Source organism: Anoplopoma fimbria, chromosome 9 (genome assembly GCF_027596085.1).
Source record: "Anoplopoma fimbria isolate UVic2021 breed Golden Eagle Sablefish chromosome 9, Afim_UVic_2022, whole genome shotgun sequence".
NCBI classification, from domain to species: Eukaryota; Metazoa; Chordata; class Actinopteri; order Perciformes; family Anoplopomatidae; genus Anoplopoma; species Anoplopoma fimbria.
This window is the reverse complement of record NC_072457.1, coordinates 9,428,966-9,449,269: the sequence shown is the minus strand read 5'-3', so window position 1 is coordinate 9,449,269 and position 20,304 is coordinate 9,428,966. Positions and strand designations below refer to the sequence as shown.

Sequence of the window (20,304 nt, the reverse complement as noted above, 5' to 3'; positions counted from 1 at the left end):
ATGTGTGGGTGTAGTTTTATTCAATTTGATTTACAGTAACCAAACTAAACATATCAGATTCTAATTAAAACGTTGTTAATTCTGATTGGTGCGTTGTAGTTTGTGACATCACCTTTTCCCAACAGAGCCCAGCTCGCTTCCGTCAGTCAGAAGAACATAGAGCAGAGAAAAAACACAAACAGATAATGTGAAATAACCAAAGATGTTCAATATTTGACAGAGAATACCGAGCTCATGTAGGACTCCATCACACAGAGTAAAAATGAGGTTTTAACCCATTTACGGGCAAATAAATTTATATCTATTACAGACCTCCATGAACCTAAAGTTAATATGTAATCAGTGTGTAAAGAATATTAATCTGGCTTCATTCTGGAAATCTGAGGAGTCTGTAAAGGTTTTAACCACAAGGGGGCGATAATGCAGCATTATTGTTACATACATTTAAGCGTTTCATAACTCACCCTTTACCCTCTGCACTGCTCAGCCTCAACTTTTATTATGAAAATATGAACACATCTCTTTGACTCCATTGCGCTGTTTTTCTTTTTACAATTAGGCATTACAAATTCAAAATGTCACAGAAAACCGAATTACAACAGCAGGAAGAAGAAAGTACTTACATCCTGTGATGTATGCTCCAACTTCTTCTATCAGACGTCAGCGTGCAGAAAGCATCATAACAAACTCTGTAGAGGGAGACAGAGACAGCAGCAGATCCATCGATAAGAACTAATGACATATCATAAAGGGACAGCATGGGATGCAGCCACATCATTTTCAGACCGTGAACTGGAAACTAACACAGCTCAGGGTGTGATGTAATGACAAAATGTTTCCATTATCGCCAAGTTAATGAAAAGCCGAAGCAGTGACGGCGTGATATGTCAAAGAAAAAAATTGCAGAAAGCATAGAGGAGCATTTTAGTTGGAAATTTCAGTTTTAGTTTTTTTCTGTTGTTGAAGTAAGAAAGAGCACGTTGTTAATCAGTCTGATTAACACTTAATTCAGCTTACTGTGGCCATTATTGCAGATTCACTTGTCAATCAAGACAGCTAGTGATGTCTCCCTGTCAATGAAACCTAACTGCAGATCGCTTTAGGCAGGTTTCACTAAATCAATCCAGTCAATCATGTCTTCCCTTCCCCATTGTCCTCCTGAAGAGCTTTGCCCCGAAAGGCATCTGACTGTAGGTGTAAATCTATTGATCGTGTGAGTAGTAAGGCTTATTCCCGGATTAAGCCACTAACATTATCTCGTGAGAGACTCCTCCAAACATTTGATTTCAAAAGAAGTAAACCGAGCAGAACAGCTGCTCCTGGTCGTCCTAACACCTGAGTTTGACCTGCCGCCCTGTATGCTGACAACCAGCTTCTCTCTGCAGCTGTGGCTGCTTGTTTCCTGCACATGTGGCTGATCTGGACAGACGCACTCAACACGCCGCCCTGGAGGCTAATGAGGAGCACCTGCTTATTGATCCGTTCTGGGACCGACACACCTATTCATATGTTCCCGATAATTGTAATTGATTGGATTGCTGAGACAAGACAAACAGGATCACACCTCAAAGCCCTTTGTTTGCTGCATGCTATAATCACACTCACACATGTGTGGGGTTGATGGCGTCCGCACATGTGCACATATATGCATAAGTGTGTGTATTAATGTGTGTGTGATTGCATTCCATTGTATTGTTAATTTGCTTGCCAGGTAAAATATGGTAATGACATTTCTGCAAAGACCTTGAGCTGCCCAAGTGTGTGTTCTTGGTGTGACATGTGACAGGTGTCCAGGTGTGTGTATTGATTGGCTTAATGCACTCCTGATTAGATTGGATGGGCAATTCCAGCTAACCCACTTTGACTTAACCAACCCTTCTTTCCCATCTCAACCTTTTCCCCTTCTCATTTCTTACACATTTTCTCCTTCTGTCCCCTTCATCTCATCCTCAGCCCATTCCAATGAGATTCATTGACCCCTCTGCTTTGTCCTCCTTAGTTTGCCCTTCAGATCCTGCAGACCAGCAGTTACCAACCTTTTTCATCTGATAAATTGGGTGTTTCAGTAATGTAAGTATGCTATTAATATAACAAAAGTTGTTATTAGCAGAAAGTTGGATGTTAAAAGCATTAATCCATTACTTTTAGCAAACAGTTTCAACAGTTTGTTTTCATTACTCCTAGCTAAATATTTCATCTTATCCATAACTTTAAAATAATATATCCATTATAATTAACATAAGTCATTTTTAAGTCATTAGTCATTTTGAACCATTTATTGATTAGCCTTCCTCACTATATAATGTATCTGCATGCTTCTTATTTGCACACTCAACTGACTCAGAATGGGTCGCTTGCTTGCTTATGATCTGGCACCTGGTCGCTAGGTTTATATAGAGCTCACAGCAAACTAAGAAACTACAAGCAGGGCGCCGAGTCTCTGCAGATATAGAAACTTGTGGTGTGTCATCAGTGATGATTAAGAGGGGTTATTTTGGTATCATTCTATACAATGTTTTTGAGGAAAATCCTACTCATTGTGCCTTTAAATTTACTCAGCATCACACCAACTTGTTATCCCATTTAGTTTTTTTTATTTTCCTGCTTCACACAAATATCAAATCATGATTTCCTTTTATTTAGTTATGTTAGTTGAATATAGTTAGGAATTAGTTTGTCACTCTCTGGCAATTGCAGAAGTATCCCCTGGGGTACAAGTACCCTTAATTGGGGATCACTACTGTACTGTGTCAGTGTTTTATCATCGTATTGTATTCATTGTTTTAATGTCCTCTCACACCTTGCCCCCCCCCAAAATCCCCAACCGCTCACCATCAAAGTCAATGTTGCCGTCTTTGTTGAGGTCAATGTCGCTGAGGATCTCCTCCAGCTCGCCTTTCTTCAGTTTCTCCCCCAGGAGGGTCTTCATACCCTCCTTCAGCTCATCAAGCGTGATCTTTCCATCACCATCACAGTCAAACTGCAGAGAGCACCGAGGTTGGGACGTGGACATGTAGCGCGTGAGGAGAGACAAACGGATCGCAGATGAAGAGGATTAGAGATGACGCAAGAAATACAGAAGGAATGAACAGATATTACATGACTCTGTTGCTAATGTGGAGGGTGGAGCTTCATTACAGTATGATGTGATGAATATTGGGATGGAGAAATAAAGATGTAAATAGAGGGAGGGAAAGTTATCAAGAGACATGCACATCAAAGAGATTCAGAGATGAGGTCACGCAATAGAAGAGTTTCACATTGACAGTGTATAGTTACCACGTGGCTGCACTTAGTTCGCGGAAGTCTGAAAACAGCTTGAGTGGCAGATGGGGCAATGCTGACTCAGGAGGTGTTAGTCGAGTGTTAGCGTTAGCGCCGAAGTGAGACAGACTTTTTAAGTGAATGTGAGGGCTGAGATGGGATGAGGTGTAAATGTATTCTCATTTGTCACAGAGCAAACTAAACTCTGAGGTAATGGAAATGTCTTTGCAGAAGTAGTGGTTTAGAGCTAATTCAACATCCACACTAATGGATTCAAAGGCCAGAACATGTGAATTTCTAGTCAGGATCTTGACGATGACTCACATGTGATAAAGAAACTCCAGATACAATGGTTGATGACTATGTCACCTTGCATTCTCTGAAATAGAGGACACGTTTTGAAAACCTTTTATGCAGAGGAATAATTGTGCCTTAGTGTCTTAATCATACAGGCTTTGATAAACGCTTGATCACGCTGGTTCAGGAAGAGAAAGTTTGGTTGAGACAGAAATATTGTTACAAAGCTCACTGTTCGTGACCAGTAAAGGGTGGATTATTTGGTTGACACAATTTGCTTTAGAGCCCCAAACTGTTTTTACAATGTGAGGTGTACAATGCTGAGTTTCTCTATTTTTTCATATAGAAAGCAATTTTTTCAGTTTTACTTAATGGCAATAATCACTTCACTGAGTCTTACCTGATGTCCAATTTCTCCCCTTGTTTTTAATAGCAGAAATAGTCAAACTAAATGCCTGGGGGCAACATTCATAATAAAGATAAATGAATCCTTGTAGCGTATTGTATTTTCTAATTTGTTTTCAGTTTTAATCACAGAGAGCACATTATCAGTGTTGTCTGTTTTGCTGTAACCATTAAAAACCCATCATGCTGTAATGTGTTCAGTGGAGGAACTCAGGTGTGAGAGACTGTGCTTATAAATAACGTGACCGCCTCGTTTGTTTGCTTGGTTGCTTGGACTACGTCACACCAGGGCTTGCCTTCGGGTGACAATAAATGTAACACTTGTGTGCCTGCCTCTGTATTGACGTCAAAGAGAGCAACTCAATTGATATTTCCTCCAGACCAATGAAGCACAAACGAACATGTGAGTTTGAGAAGTTTAGACTATATATGAGGTCACTTTTGATGGGAGGGACTATCCTTCATATATAAAACATCATGAATAAGAATATTTTCCTTTCCCCTTAAGCCTGCCTCTGCATTCAAAGCCAGCTAGCCCTCACTAACTAAGAGCCTTACACACTCCAAAAAAAAGGTCCTGTTGCAAACTTCTAAGTACTGTCACAACACTAGGCCATTTGCGCTTGCTTGAAGTCAAAAGTCTTTTGATTTCCTAGCAGGAGACCTCTCACCTGTTTGAAGGCACAGCGGAGCTCCTTCAGCCCGACCATGTGAGCCGTCTCAGCCAGCATCCTCGGCCCCATTAACTGGCAGAAATCCTCAAAGTCTACGTGACCGCCCCCTGCAGAATGACAGAGGACACACAAACATAGATGTTGACACACATGCACAGGTCGACTACCAAGCAATAACTTCTATGCCTCTCTGGAGTGTCTCTGTCAGACATATGGATCTATGTATTAAGCATTAAAGTGTCAGTAGACATTGACGTAGCATTAAGTCCAATTATCTGCCTAGTAACAGTGGTGGAAGAAGTGTTCAAATACTATACTTAGAACTGCATTCATTTATTAGGCCGACATTGACGCAATTCATCGCCTTGCAAATTGCTCATTTACACATGAAGTAGACGCATGGCAGCATTTTTAGTCTCATTTCTGGCAACCAATATGGTTGGGGGGGGGGCTGCAGTGTTGTCGATAGCTCTCTTTAGGTTGATCACTGAGGACCCCCTTTTAACTTAAATAAGCTACATGTAAAAGTTTGAACAATTAAGTAAACACAATTCAGCGGCTCAGTTCAGAAAAAGTATGAAAGTATTTGGTGCAAAATGAACTAAAGTATCACATATGTTGAATGTGTGTTATACATGCAAGTTTTGCTGCCAAGACCACTTTAATAATAAATGTTATGTAATAAATGTTTTTTTTAAGTATGATATCTCCCTCTCAAATATACTGAATTGAAATATTATAATTACAAACACCAAGTACTGTACCTCAATATTGTACTTAAATGCAGTAATTAAGTAAAGGTAGTACAAATGCATTTGGCCATTTTGTTGACTAAATACCACACTTCTGTGTGAAAAGTTTTTAAATGTCCTCAGTGCATGGAGGCGATGACAATACATTCTCTCATTCTGCTCATTATGTTTCCTTCAACCCAGTTAGAAAGAGTTTTGTTTTGTTTGATCCCCATGATAATTATCAACACAGGCGGATACAATGGGAAGACTCATGTTATTAGTTTGACAAAAGACAGGCTTATTTGATAGTGTTGACCAATAGAATCGGTCTGTTTTCATTGTCGGGGCCTTTGCTGGATGTGAAAGACAACTTCAATAAAGCCATGCGGTCATTTTGTGGTTAAAATATTTAATCAGTGATCAGAGTGTCAGGATTGTTGAGAATGAAAATCTTAGTAAGCCAAACTGTGCTTGCAGAAGGATCCTAAAATAAAAGACCCTTCATAATGATCTTTGATCATTCTGTGGTTTTTAAGCTAGCAAAGGATTTTCATACTTGCCTCAAGGTAAGGTACATTTTTCTGGCTGACTGGCTTTACCCTTGTGGTGCAGCAGACTTTGGGGGATTTCATGACACCTCCTGGAAGAATTGTGCCTTAATTGGGTCGGTTTATAATCATAGAGTGGAAAAATTCTCCCAAAAGTCGTAGGAGATTATTATTAATTTTTAATTGATAGTGCAACACTAGTTATATAAGAAAGACTGAATTTCATGGTATTAATGGCTCTGTAGGGATTACGCTTCAGAGATTAAGCTAGGGATGGTCTGAAGCTCATTCTACCTCATGGGTCAAATTAAGGCATCAATGAACAGATGAATAATTCATGTTACACAGAATGCAACATAGCAGAAAATATCAAATGTAGTCTCCACCAGACTACATTTGAGATATTATGAACATTTCTCTTAGTGTCCCTTTTAGGTGGAGCTATAAGATGCTTTTCTAAACGGTTTGAAACATCACATATGTCACTACATCAAGTAGTAAAGTGGCAAAGAAAGATCATTTTATACTATCATTTCACTGTTATTGAGCATGTTGATTTTTGTATTTTTTAAAATCTTGACTGTAATTTAATCACGACTGTGTAGCTTAACCTTTCTGCAGTTGTGCACCACAGAATGCAGCGTTGGCTCTCTCAATTTTAAATGTCCTTGCTGTTGTTATTCTAACCATCTGATCAGGAAATCATTTACACCTGGGACACCAGGTGAAGCCAATTAACGAGCTGGTAGGACAAAAGCCAGCTGCACTCTGGACACTGAGGATCACAGCTGAGAAACACTGGTGTACTTTTCCATTCAAATGGTGTTATTGTCCTTGGAGCTCAATGTAACATTACTTTTTTTTTTATGTAAATTGATCCAGAGTTAAGGCTATTTTTCAAAGCAGGCACACATAGAAGTCTCACAGACAATAAATATCAAAATGTCTATTATTAATAACACACACCTGATTAAAAGTTTGGTTCAGCCATTTACAAAAAATTATAAATAACCAAAATAAATGACTTATTACTTGTTTAGTTAGATTTGCCTACATTTATGATGTTATGTTTATAGCATTAGAAAGACCAAGACATCAACAGCAACATCTCTTTCCGAAACCATGTCCCCATTACTCTGAATTATCCACAGGTCATCGTTTCAACAGTTAATATAAGGACTATTTAGCTAATAATCATTAGAGATAGAACATATTGTAGACCACTGTGGTAAAATGATTTTTAAAAAATGAAGTACAACTGAAATCACATTAAGCCAGAAGTAAAAAAATATGACTGGATTATGTTGCATTAATAGTTTGTTTTTTTTCCATCAAAAAGAAGAAAAAAGGTTTTAGAAATGCTTCTGTTGTCTTCTCCGCGCATGGAGGTTGCGCGTGTGTCCCAGTCTGCCTGTGTTTGATTGACATCAGCGGGCAAGCTGAGCTCCCCAGCAGGGCGACGAGAGACAAACTAAACAAAGCTGCAGACTAAACCTCATGGGCAGAGAGTGATCGATAAACAGTGGCATTCAATAGTCGGAACCACAGCAGCATGTAAAAGGACCGGCATGATATTTACAGGTAGGATTACATGATGTTCAATGTGCTGCAGCTCATCAGCTCATTAGAAACAGAGCATGCACTGTGCACTCTGTCTGGTCACTAGTTCAACAAGCTGTTGTTCAGACCAGGAGGCCTGTTTGATATGAAGGAGACCTCTGCAGGAACCCTTATGTGGCTCTTGTGTTGTGTAGCTGGCTGCTGTCTGGTTGTAAGTTTTGCTTTCAGAGCAGATATGTACACAGTAGCAGGCTGATAAATGTAATTGAAAGTTAATATCAGTTGAACTTTTATAGCAGGCTGTTAAACGGTGTTCTGTTTTCACCTCTGATCACACACAGTCAATGATGTGCAGTTGGGTTTATTTATAGCTGTGCTCTCTGTCACCTGTAACAAAATAAGTAATAATGTCAAGGTGCACTGACAGGTACAGGATGCCTGTAAATGCTAAAACATGGTGTCACAGAAGCAGAAATGGACAACAGTCCTTAGTTATCTGTTATACAACAATATATATCTGTAAAGCTTGCAAACTAAGATTAACATCAGCCACTTAAAGTTACTACAAGGAACTTTAATTTTGCGTCCCTGTGGACGAAAGTGGTAGTTTTTCGGAGCATCAGTGTCTCTTTAGAAAAAAAGTCTGATTTTATCGCAGCAAACTCTGCTCTGTCTAATTGTATATGCGTTTATGAGAAAAAATATTGTACTTCTCACTTGATTTATTAATAAGGTAAACATGAGTTTATCGTTTCAATTATTATTTCCAAGTCTTCTTCCATTCAGCATGATGTCCATTCATTATATTGTGGTCTCATTTAGAGTAAATTGAAAATAAAGCAGGGTTAGCTTAAGGGCGTGGCTACAACGTGATTGACAGGTCATTATGACGCCGTTGTCCTGTGCACTTAGAACTTTAAATCTTTAACAGTGTGTTTTCAGTTCATGGAAGTTAATTGTAGAACTTTTAGTCGCCTAAAAATGCCTTATTCAGCCTTTGGTTGTACTAAGCTCCACCCTCTCGTGTCACCTTTGGTTGCAGAAAACAAGATGGCGACGGCAGAAAATTCGAATTCCAGACCGTAGTCCACAAACCAATGGGGGACGTCACGGTGAGGACGTCCTCTTCTTACATACAGTCTATTGTCTAGGCCTTCCAGGGCAGGTAAGGCAAGGGTGAAATATTCTATCTGAATCCAACTTATATTGTGTAAGAAAATCAGAGTGGGATTTCATATCAAATTAAAAAATTGTTCTGATGCAGTTTAGGTTTTTCCACTTGCATATTTGTGTTTACATAAATGCAGCTGAATTTTATGCAAACATGATTTTAAGTAAGGATATTACAAAACATCCCACCTAAAGTGTGCTCCGTGTCTAAATCCTGTGTGTCCATTGAAGCTTTATGTAAAGTCTCTTGGCAGATGCTCCTCGGCCCTGACTCTATGTAGGTGTTACAGAAGCCTGTTCTCCAGGCTTATGGCAAAAATCAATGCAGTGATGATTCACCTTAAACTTTAAACACACACCACACACACAAATCTATACTTGATCATTCAGTAAAGAAGCAAAGACTAACGCACCCTCATTAAGAGCAGAGAGAGGGAAGTTAGATCTCGACTAAATGCACTCTTCTCCATGCAGACTCACACTCGTACACCCCTGCACCTGCACTGTGGGGGCCATTAATCAGTCTGCTAAAATGTCTCGAATGTCCCCAACTTCAGAGCCAAACGTCAGTTCCTCACAGACTCCTCACAGAAAATAATGTGCACGTAAACAAGCACACGCGTCTGTGCAACAGAACCATTACTCAGGAGTTCACACCTACTCACTTCAGAGAGGCCCATCAGTCACGCACACATGCTTCAAACAATCAGGAGGAAATGAAAACCAAACACACACGGACACAACCACATGGTATGTACACACATTTCATCTTGATTTGCTGGATGATCTCTATGATCTCCATCTCTGTAGGCATGTAGCCCATGGTCCTCATGCATTCTGCGATGTCTTTGTAATGGATGAAGCCATCCGCATCGTAGTCAAATTCCTTAAAGGCCTCCTGGAGCTCTGACAGACAGACAGATAGACAGATTACAGCAATCGCATGAAGCTGTAAAGTAGGGTAAAAGTTATTTCTCCCCAGAGTCAAACAGACAGATAGTTACACTTTGTATGCAAGTTTTGACTTATTTGTAAGTTGTTGACTCCAGCAGCAGATACAACTACAGCCAGCTCTCAAGAAGAGCAAGTTATGTTGTTTTAATTGATTTTGTAGCTCAGAGTCATGGCCGAAAATTTCAGTCTGAGAAACCTTCAATCAATTTCGTGACTCACGAAGAGTGGCAAAAAAATCGATGGGATTGATAAAGCTGTGCATTGAATATTAATTTATCATGTGTTTGCATCATAACAACATCTTACCATCTAACTCCTCTGGCATCAGCTCTCTCTCCTGTGGGGCAGATAAGAAAATAAGGACAGCATCAGAGGGCGGGATGTAAAACAGCAAATTCTCCTGAGAAATATCCCAGTGATAATCTGTTTTTGACTACCAAATTAGAATAACATGCATATCATGTCAACACTGCCGCATGCTGACAGTAAACTCTAATGGGATTTCACCCTGCGACATGTCTTTTCTAATTTGCAAAATGACACAATACCACCACACACTCCTACGTGCATGCACACACACCCGCTACATCTGCAGCATCCCCAGGGACATGCAGCATAAGCTTATGTCTGTGTGCATACAAATACACACCCACGCACAACCAAGTATGAGTTGCACAAACCTCTCACTGTCGCAAAGCAATGGATACATGTAAACTATGACACAAAAACACACACACAAACACTTGCCTACACAGACAGAAGACATATCATTTGCATCAAGCCTTGTGTGTGTGTGTGTGTGTGTGTGTGAATCATTGAGTATTCTCTGCCTTGTTTTGACATTTGCTGAGGGTGAGCTCTCCTTCTCTTTCTCCCCTTTTTTTATGTGTTTTCAGGGAAGGTGAGGCAAAGCTAGGAGCAAAATCTCCACATAGATAGTTAAATAGCAATATATTCCAGTGGTTGTAGACAGACAATTCATAAATACACTTTAGAATTTGATAAGTTGCAATACTATTCAAATGCATATCCATAGCCACAAATGTGCTGTTACATTAGTTTTTGTGAAGACATAGCATCACGTAGCAGGGTGAACTTTAACAGGGACAAACTCTGGTTCAAAGTTAAACTCATGCAGCTAAGGTTAGAAAAGGAGGTGTTTGGAAGTGAGGACAGGAAAGTACAGGTTTAGCAAGGCGGTGAGAAATGCTAAGTGACAGCACTCTGAGAAACTCTAGAAACAGTTCACAGCTAATGAGTCTACTTCTGTCTGAGGCCCTTTCAGACAGAACAACAACTTCAAGTTTAAAGTCTCGGTTCTACTCCCACACAGACACATGGACAGCTGCGGACACCACTGAGTAGTAGTAGTAGATCTGTTTGTACTGTCCGCTTGGAGGACGCATTCCACACGTGCGCAGTAGATCGCTACGCTACCATTTGTAACCTTGTAGCAACACAAACTTGTCTGTGAAACAACAAATTGTGCACGTCTGCACAGAGCCTGTGTACGCCTTCTGATTGCGAAATTTACTTAATGTTCGTGGAAACTATAAATCAGGCTTTAGCCTCTCCATTAAACAGAGTGGAGCAGAGGAGAGACAGTTGAAGTAAAGATAACGTCAGCACAAAGTTACAAACAGGCTCTTTAGTGACATTTTTTATCATTTGTAGAATTAGATTCCAGTAGTGGTTGCGAAGGATTTATTCAGACTTGTAAGATCTAAACATGTTCATTAACTCCATAGCATTGTAAAATCCAAAAGTAAAAAAATATTTTTTTTATATATAACTCGCAACATAATTTTGTTTAACGAAATATTATACTTCGGTTCATATTTGTTGGCATGTAGCCCGAGAGAAACAACGTATTCACTGCGGTCAAACACTGTTTGCGCTTGTGAGTTTTATTCACAGTGTTGATTTAATTAAAAAAGACTTAACTCACTTAATCTGATAAATAACTATTTACAATTTGATTTTGTTCATGGATTTATTTTTTATAATGGTTATGAATTTACAAAATAGGACGACAGATGGTAGACGGTACAGCCGTATTTGTAACTTTATCTCTGTACATTGCATATTATATACTTTGTTCTGTGAACCTTTGCACATTCTTTAGACAATATTGCACATTTCTTCACAAAATTATTACTTGTAAAAACTGCACGGCTCCTGGATTTTAATTAAGATACATTGTACATATTTTTTTTATATTTTTTTTATATTTTCATATTCGTCTTATATTTGAAATTAGTTTTTATATATTTTTAATTTATGTTACGCACCAAAACACCATAGCAAATTATGTAAAAACTTACTTGGCAATAAACCTGATTCTGATTTTATCAATAATATATCCACTCATCATTCCTTGAAACAATGTTCTAATTAGCACATTCGTAAACATGTTCAGAACTAAATTTACATATGTGAAGCTTCGATAATGAAAGCTATTGAAATTGAATTCATCATCTAATCATGTATTAAAAATGCTTGTGCCAACAGCATCTTGATTATAGAGCCTGCTATTAATCTGCATCTCTTCAACTGAAGCATCATCACATTCACAGTGAAAGCAGAAAAAAAGAAACATGCAAACTCAGTCATCCTCCTATAGAACAATCAAGCTTGACATATATATATATATATATATATATATATATATATATATATATATATATATATATATATATATTAGCACAAAGCCAGCAGGAGCCTGAGGATATCTATAAGTTCAAAGAAACAAGACTGACACAGAAGCTTATGAAAGCTCTGATTACTGCGAGCACGAATTTGCTGTGGGCTTGTTTTTCCTCTTTTTCATTCAGTGAGGAAAAATATTGAGACTGCATAGAACTGAGAAAAAGACACACTACTAGATTGTATCATCCATATTCATGTAAGATACTTTTATTACACTGTATTTTAGAGGAAAAATGTCCCTTTACGTCATTACATTTATCTGAATTCCATAGCAGCCAACTAGATTAAAGGTTTTGCATGAAAAACTTGACAAATACGTTTGCATTGTTAAAATATCATATGGAGGAGATTGACAGCTTTGAGGGTTAAAATAGTTTGAATGCATCAGCTTCAAGTGTTTAGCCTTTGATCACAGTCTATTCTAATGCTCACTGTACTTTAAAGCTTTTACATCTTCCAGGACGACTTTAGCTTAATTTGTGATATTTTTTTAGGGCTTTTATTGCATTTTATTAGAGCAGCTGGTGAGTGAGGGGAGAGAGGGGATGACGCACAACAAAGGATCTTAATCGACTCCGGGCCACTGCCAATGAGGAGAGGTTGTATCGGGATCTTTGCTTTTATTCTACTGTCTATTTCTATTACTGTAAGCAATTTTTATTAAAGAAAGGGACTTTTCTGCTGAAAAAGTGAGTGATAAAAAAGGCAAATTGGAGCAGCAGTGGAAGTTAAATGCAAAGAAAAGTTCAATATTTTCCTCCTAATACATGCTGGCACTCCGGGTGGCTAATACATAAATCATACAAGGTCATCCTTCTCAAGTGCACAATGGCTTGAGGAAAAGGAGAGGCCCCCATAGTTTATTTGGAAGCTGCTCTGCATGGCAGACGTTCAAATGATTATTCACTGTATAATATTGCCAACAAAGTTGAAACACAAATGCGATGCCAAGATGCAGTTGCTTCAGAGTTAACTCGCTACAGATGTACTCTGCCTCAAATTCTAGAAATAAACCATTCTTTATAAACCATGCAGCATAAAAAAAACAACACATTGCCCAGAATCCAAAAGTGCTGTTTACCCTTCACAGGACCCTTTAGCCTTCAAGGGCATATTAAGATACCAAGGTCAACACATTAATTAGATTTTTTTCATCCGGAAAGGATTAGACAGCATGCAATGCAGACCTTCATTCATCCATCAGAACGAGCCCATTAACAGTTAATTTCATTCTGTCTGCCTTCACATGGTCCATCGAGCAGCCTGCTGCTTTGCAAGCATGACGCATGAACACGTATAAGTGGTATGTGACAAACACATGGTCACCACACTTAATAATACAGTTACAATGCATACGTATTATACTCTTTGATGGGCACGCCTTATTTTGCTTCACATCCATCTCTGCCGTGGCTCCGACCTGTAAATGAAGCGATTTGTCTTTCTTTAGCAATTTGTTTCTCCAGGCCCCCTCTTCATCTGGTTCTAATGAGGGCTGACAGTGAACCTTGCTGTGGGGGTTATTAATACTGGTGTTGAGGCAGGGGTTTAGGACTGCTGAGGGATGGACGGTCACCCTGCCTCCCTGTCAGGGTAGCAGCCACATTTTGTGTCTTGTGGGTACGATGCAAACCTCTCTACCTGGCTACTACTAAATTCAAACCAGAGAATGTCACAGTAAAACAAGGCATATCAGTTGTAGCAGGTCAGGCAGTAACTCAGGGAAGGATGTGGAAATCGAGTCCACAGTAGCTCAAGGTCACTGTGAAACGGTTTCCATTACCCATAAATTGCTCTAAAACAATGAAACAGTCCCATTTGTCATTAGGAAATCTAGTTCTAAAACATAATTAAAACATTAATCAGCATATAACTCCCTTTGGCATAGATTTATTTTATCTTGTCATGTTATCTTTTGGAGTAAATCCCTTTCCTATGATGAAGGCATTCATGGAGAAGCCTTTGGCTCTCCTTTGTTATACAGTCTCTCTAGCGTCCAATACGGTTCAACGATTAAAAGGATCTGAATATCATCCTATATAATAATAATAAAAATGATGATAATAATAGTAATATCCCTATTTATTTATTTTTTATTGTATAAGTACCTTAAACATGTATGACAGCAACTTATTCCTTCTCCCGACAGATTCACACACATTATGTTTGATAAAAAAGGTGGAATGATTAGCGGCTATATAAATGTATTAACACACAGTGTTTTATACTATACTAAGAGTCCCTTCCAAGTCTGCTAACTACACGACGCGTCTTTATTGTTGCCAAGGGAACATTTACTTTGCGTCATTTATTTTCCTCAGCTGAACCCGTGTCTTTGAAATTACATTTATATACACAATTAATTTGCAGCAGCAAATATATTTAGAAGGAAAAGTGTTGCTGGCCTGATTAATGCACGCAATTATGTTTTGCTCCCACAACGTAATTGGGGAATCAATTAAGTTCTATATAAATCAAATTTCTAGGATACAGGGTTGCAATGGAGCATAGCGTTAGATCAGGCATATCGCTCATACATCCCAATCCCTTTCTGATGAGTAACAATCATAATTATGCAGTGATACAGCATGTTAATTATAACCTGGCATGACTCACTGTGTTGCTCAATGTTGTTTGCTCTTGAGACTCCCTCCACCTCCAAAACCTTCTCCTTATATTTTAAGTGTTGTTTATTTAAAGAAGCCTTGTGTAACGGGGATTATTTGGCAGCAGTGGTATATAATATTCATAACTATATTTTACTGAGTGTATAATCTCCTGAAACTAAGAATTGTAGTGTTTTTGTTAGTTTAGAAAAAGCCATTTATATCTACATAGGGAGCGGGTCGTCTTCAGCGGAGTCCGCCATCTTGCACCGCCATGTTTCTACAGCGGCCCAGAACAGTCACTGGCTCTGGCAAGACCCATATGCGATTAAGTTATCTGAAGGTAGCGAAACGTTCGGTAACCCGGTATTAAACGGGCCCCAGTGCTAAATTATCAGAGTATATATAAGCCCTGACACAATTGGTATTTTTATTGGTACATTTAAAAATGTTTTATGTAATTTATGTCACGCTGCAGCGCGCATCTGCTCTGCTCTCTCTGTCGGGCTGAGCTCCTCCAACTGCACAGACACAAAGTGCGAGCTGCTGTGGTGAAGTGGAACAGGTGAAGTGAAGGATACACAATTGGATGGCAACTACACCTGTTACCATACACGTAATAAAATATTTGCGAGTTAAAAGCCAATACTTTATCAATACACCTGTGCAACAAGAACGGACATGTAAACAAAAGTGAAACCTAATTCAGTCGGCTCTGCACACCACCGCTATGTTTACTAAAGTCGAGACAAAGCAGCCAGGAGGACAGTAGACAGAAGGGCAGAGGACATGAGGAATGACTGATACTGACGATGTCTGTGGTCTTCATTTTTTATAAACTTCACTCATAAATGTTATTTATTTTATTAACATTTATTTCCAGTGAGATATGAATTAGTTTATATGGTAACTGTTGCTGCTCTATAAACAATATTTTGATATATTTTGAATATAAATTTTAATCCTGTTATGATTGTTTTCATTCTATAAATGTTTTTAAAAGCAATTATTTAGTCATGTAGAAAAGCAAAGTATTGAACTACCTGTAGACCACCGTATGTCTTCAACTCGCTTGGAAAGGAAAGCAGAACATGAAGAAAGACTTTGTAATTCATTTCCTAACAATAATTTTTTTAAGTCTTGTTAAAATCCCGGATCTGATCCATGTCCACTTTCTCCTTACAAAGACACACATGCAGCCATAGTCTTCCTGGCCTACAATGATCCCCTTGATGCTCTGCTCAGGTACATTATACGTAGCAAAAAGTTGCTTGCTGCTATATGAAAGCTCTGAATGTCAAATTTAGAACATTTTAAAGATATATATATAACTGGTGTTCTCTATTAATCAACTAATGTTTTTAACTGAAATGGGAATGGTGCCATTGAGCTGGATCATTTCATTGGCTCATTTCCAGTTGTAATTTTCCCAAACATTCAGTGATGCCCTGCAGTAATCTGGGATCAGTGTATCAGGCCTGCACAGAGCCAAGACTTCACTTGAAACAACCAGGGCATTAATGGAAGCCAGCCCAGTGTCCAGGCAGTAAATCATCCTTGAAGTGAAATTACTAGAGTGACTTCTTGGAAAGGATGTTGTATTTTCTTTTTACAGCATGAGGTAACACCCTTCAGTCCTGATCAGATGGTTTGACGTTTGATTGAATCGAGGTGGGTACTGATTTTGTCTTTCTATAAACGTCTGACTGATTCTATATATTAGCAATTGCTGGTTTGTTAACAGGGACATTCATTTTTGTGTAGTTCACACTGCAAACAGCTGCAACCAGTGTTTATATTTTGAATCGATAGTTACCACTTAGAATCAGCTGAACAAATGGATCCGTTTGCCAACACTTTTCTGTGTAACTTTAACATTCAATGTGTTATTTCTCTCAGCTGTGGCACAGTCTATAAACCTCCTTTCTTCCCTGGTCTTTTCCAACAATCTAACATTTTCATGGAGGAAGGAGACCCAAATGTACAAATGTTCCTTTAATAATAACTTGGTAGTTTATTGTAGGTTATTTTAATTTAATACTAGCTTTGGCAGTTTCTATTATCTGCTGTTGGTTTGGTCTGTATGAATAGACAGCCAATCTCATGACTGGCTCTTCCCTTGTTTGTCTTTTTGACAGAGAGAGATGCTGTGGAAAGTGGCATTATGAAATAGTATAGTTAAGGCTAATTGGTGAAATTGGCATTGTGAAAAAGTGTTGGAACTAAATGTAAAAAGTCTCTCAGGAACATTTAGATGTGTCAGAAATCTATTTACATGATGTTGACATGTATTGATCCCACAAGCAGTTAAGGCCTGTGACATCATTAGCTTAATTGATGTAACTGCGTGATCAGCTGGCACACTATATGCTTATTCCTGACACATCTATCTGATCCTATTGTTGTTTTATGTAAAACCAGAAGCTTGAAACTGCAACTATGTCCTTTTTTCGAGTAACCCAGGACCAAGAAGTGTGTCAAGACTATGACCACAGCCATTTAAGTATGAGTGATAATGTTGAACTGACCTGTCCAAAGAGTTTGTTGAGGTAGGAAATGTAGGCAGCGGCCACCACTGAGCTGTTGCTGAGGCTCCTTTTACTGTGCCGACGGCCCTCCTCCTCCTCGGAGCCCTTCCCCTTGGCCGACGCTGACTTTGAGCTGTGTAGTGTGCATTTGCGTGCCAAGTGTTGAGATTTGTCATCATCAAAGACAGGCCTATAATTTCCCCTCCTAATTTACTTTAACAAACACACTTAAGTGCCTTTTCAGTGATCTATGGCTTATAGCCTCCCTTGAAAGCTTGAGCAAAGTGATTGAAAAGCATCAGCAGTCCAATCACCTGACATTAGCAGTTACGTCAGTCACTAAAAAAGGTAGGAAGAGTTCTTTTGAGGACTTTTCAAATTCTGAAGGCTTTTTTGCAGCTGACGTACCAATCGACACTAATTGGGTGCACAAATCTACACAACCCCCTTTCCTTGTGCTAATCAATGTTGATTAGAAACAGAGAATGATAATAACCAGAATTTCTTGGAGAGGCTGAGCTGAAGAGCCTTGTGTTTAAATTTCCCAGAGGCGGCCGATCTGCCAGCGGCTGCACCCTTCCCCCCTCGTGGAGCAATGCTAGGGGAGAAAGAAGCCTTAATCAATTCAAAGTGCACTAAACGTCTCGTAATTAATGTGAATGAAAGATTTATCATAACCTACAATAAAAATCAACAATGAACTCTGTGGCTTGTATTATGGATGGACCCTGATATTGAGGGAATCGAGATGGATTCAGACTGCTGTAGCAATACGGGACAGTTGTTCACCGACTGTGTTATCAAAAAACTGTGTAAAAAAAATTATATATATATTTCTAAAGCAGGCTAGACAATCTCTATTTCATCGTTATGGTATGATAAAAAATGTAGGGATAGGTCTCTTGTTTATGTTAGAGTCCCAAATTAGGATTTTGACTGGAATGTTTAAAGCTCACAGCCTCACCATTTTAATGAGATTGTTAATTTGACTATATAAATGCATTCATTGCCTATTCATTTCCTACACCACTTTTAGTTAGATCTCACTGACCTGGCAGCAGAGAATGATCTGCTTTCTGGTCCTCCTCTTGCACTGTGCACAGACATCCTGGATGGAAAAAGATGAGGAAAGGGATGTTAGTGTGTGGGAAAAGATAAGACAAGGCTATGCATTTTTTTTTTTTTAAATAGACCATTGATCTTTACCAACTTTATGAGGTTATTAATGCAATGCTTTAGACATTTTGGACAGTAGAACATGTGTTGGCAAATAATTTCCTATTTACACATCTATCAGACAACATCATTAACATTCATTTGTAGTTTTGTTTGTCAATCTGATGGATTTAAATCCAGTGTCCTTAGCTATATTTTGCTTGATACCAACTTCTATAGATAAATATCTGGCTATTTGATTTGCTAAGTCATCCCCTGTGTTCACGAGCAAGTTTTATCTGCCATTTAATGCTGGGCAGATAGTGTACATTGACTTTATCCAAGCTTTTCTCCGGAAAACAGCTGCCTGCTGTGGTGGGAAACAAGGTTGATTAACCATAACACTAAATTTGTGGGCTTTCAAACCAAAACATTTAAATTGATAGACTCGGACAGTCAGAGTGATTTGATTCATTGTTCATATGAACAGTGATTGATTAGAGCAGCTTCAGCCATTGTATTTTAACAGCACCCATGACTACTTCATCTTGCTGGAGAGGGAGGAACCCTCCAATCCAATTCAAAGACAGATTAATTTGGACATAAGGACACACATCCAAGCAATTCAAGTAACAACCAAACACAAAGAGTAAGAGTGGGTGGGAAGCGTAGAAGAAGATGAAGAAAAGGGAATGACTGACATCCACATGTTTAGGACTTGCAGAGAAAGAGGAGGGGAGCTTTATGGCTGTGTCTGTTTGAGAGGCAGATTAATGTTCTGTCATGGGCCTCTGCGGTTCTGCCTATCAACTCCTGTTGATGAACGGCACTGTACTCGGCACTGATGTGCTATAAACATAATGCCTCACTCGTATGCTGCCAAGACGTATAGCGAAGATCTGCTCCCGCGGTCGCTACTTGGCGCCTTGAAGACCACGAGGGGCCATAATGAGAAGAGACACGAGGACCAGCCAGTCCTCTAAATTACGCCTGACTGTTTAATTCGCAAAAACGGGCCGCTTTCTCAACTCCCACTGGGTCGAACAAAATGTGCCATGACTGAGTAGTGATTGCCTGTCTGTAACGCTTTCACGCAATCATGGAGCATGTGATACTTGCTGATTGCAACACGCTTAGAGCACATGATTCACATTATTACAGTGGTGGACTTCTTTGAAAAGCGAGAGTATTTATAGTATTTAATGTACTATGTACTTTATATTCAAAGTATAGCAAAGGTTTATTCCTATAAATATGCATGCAGCAGTTGATAAATTCAGCTTTGCATTAAGTTCATATGGTTTGTTAGTGTACACACACACACACACACACACACACACACACACACACACACACACACACACACACACACACACACACACACACACACACACACACACACACACATATCTATCTCTTCCACTCCCCAGACATTAACATTGGGCTTGTGGGTAAAGTGAGATATGTGGACTTTCTATAGCGATGGTCTCACATTGTTTGCCTGAAGAATTTCTCTCATCTTCAGTGAGCACAACTCCCATAAGGGTAAACAAACACACATTTCCCTACACAAGCCATTGAGCAGCATCATTGTGTGTCTGCTGCTCTCCTCCCTAAGTGGCCAATTGCTGTCAATCACCGAGCCAACACAAGCAATTTTAGATCCTAATCACGCTAATTGAAGTAATGAAATGGAGGGC

At 39.0% G+C, this 20,304-nt stretch overlaps 1 protein-coding gene across 1 annotated transcript; it reads right to left on the bottom strand.

Moving 5' to 3' along the window:
- Positions 1-72: 72 nt before the first annotated feature.
- Positions 73-18,556, bottom strand: cabp4 (calcium binding protein 4). The gene is made up of 8 exons (XM_054603765.1): positions 18,501-18,556; positions 17,450-17,582; positions 9,913-9,943; positions 9,415-9,558; positions 4,638-4,747; positions 2,833-2,980; positions 624-689; positions 73-136 (listed from the first exon to the last, which is right to left on the bottom strand). Exons 1-7 carry the CDS (start codon positions 18,554-18,556, stop codon positions 661-663), a joined length of 651 nt encoding a protein of 216 aa, XP_054459740.1. The 3' UTR covers positions 73-136; positions 624-660.
- Between the last annotated feature and the right edge of the window lie 1,748 nt (positions 18,557-20,304).

What these genes read in the sequence shown, in the direction of transcription:
- cabp4 (XM_054603765.1), bottom strand. Translation starts at nt 18,556, where the DNA reads ATGTCTGTGCACAGTGCAAGAGGAGGACCAGAAAGCAGATCATTCTCT. An exon ending in TCAACAAACTCTTTGGACAG is followed by an intron (nt 9,944 to 17,449) that starts GTCAGTTCAACA and finishes TCTGCCCCACAG; the next exon opens with GAGAGAGAGCTGATGCCAGA. An exon ending in TCCGCTGTGCCTTCAAACAG is followed by an intron (nt 2,981 to 4,637) that starts GTGAGAGGTCTC and finishes TGCTCTCTGCAG; the next exon opens with TTTGACTGTGATGGTGATGG.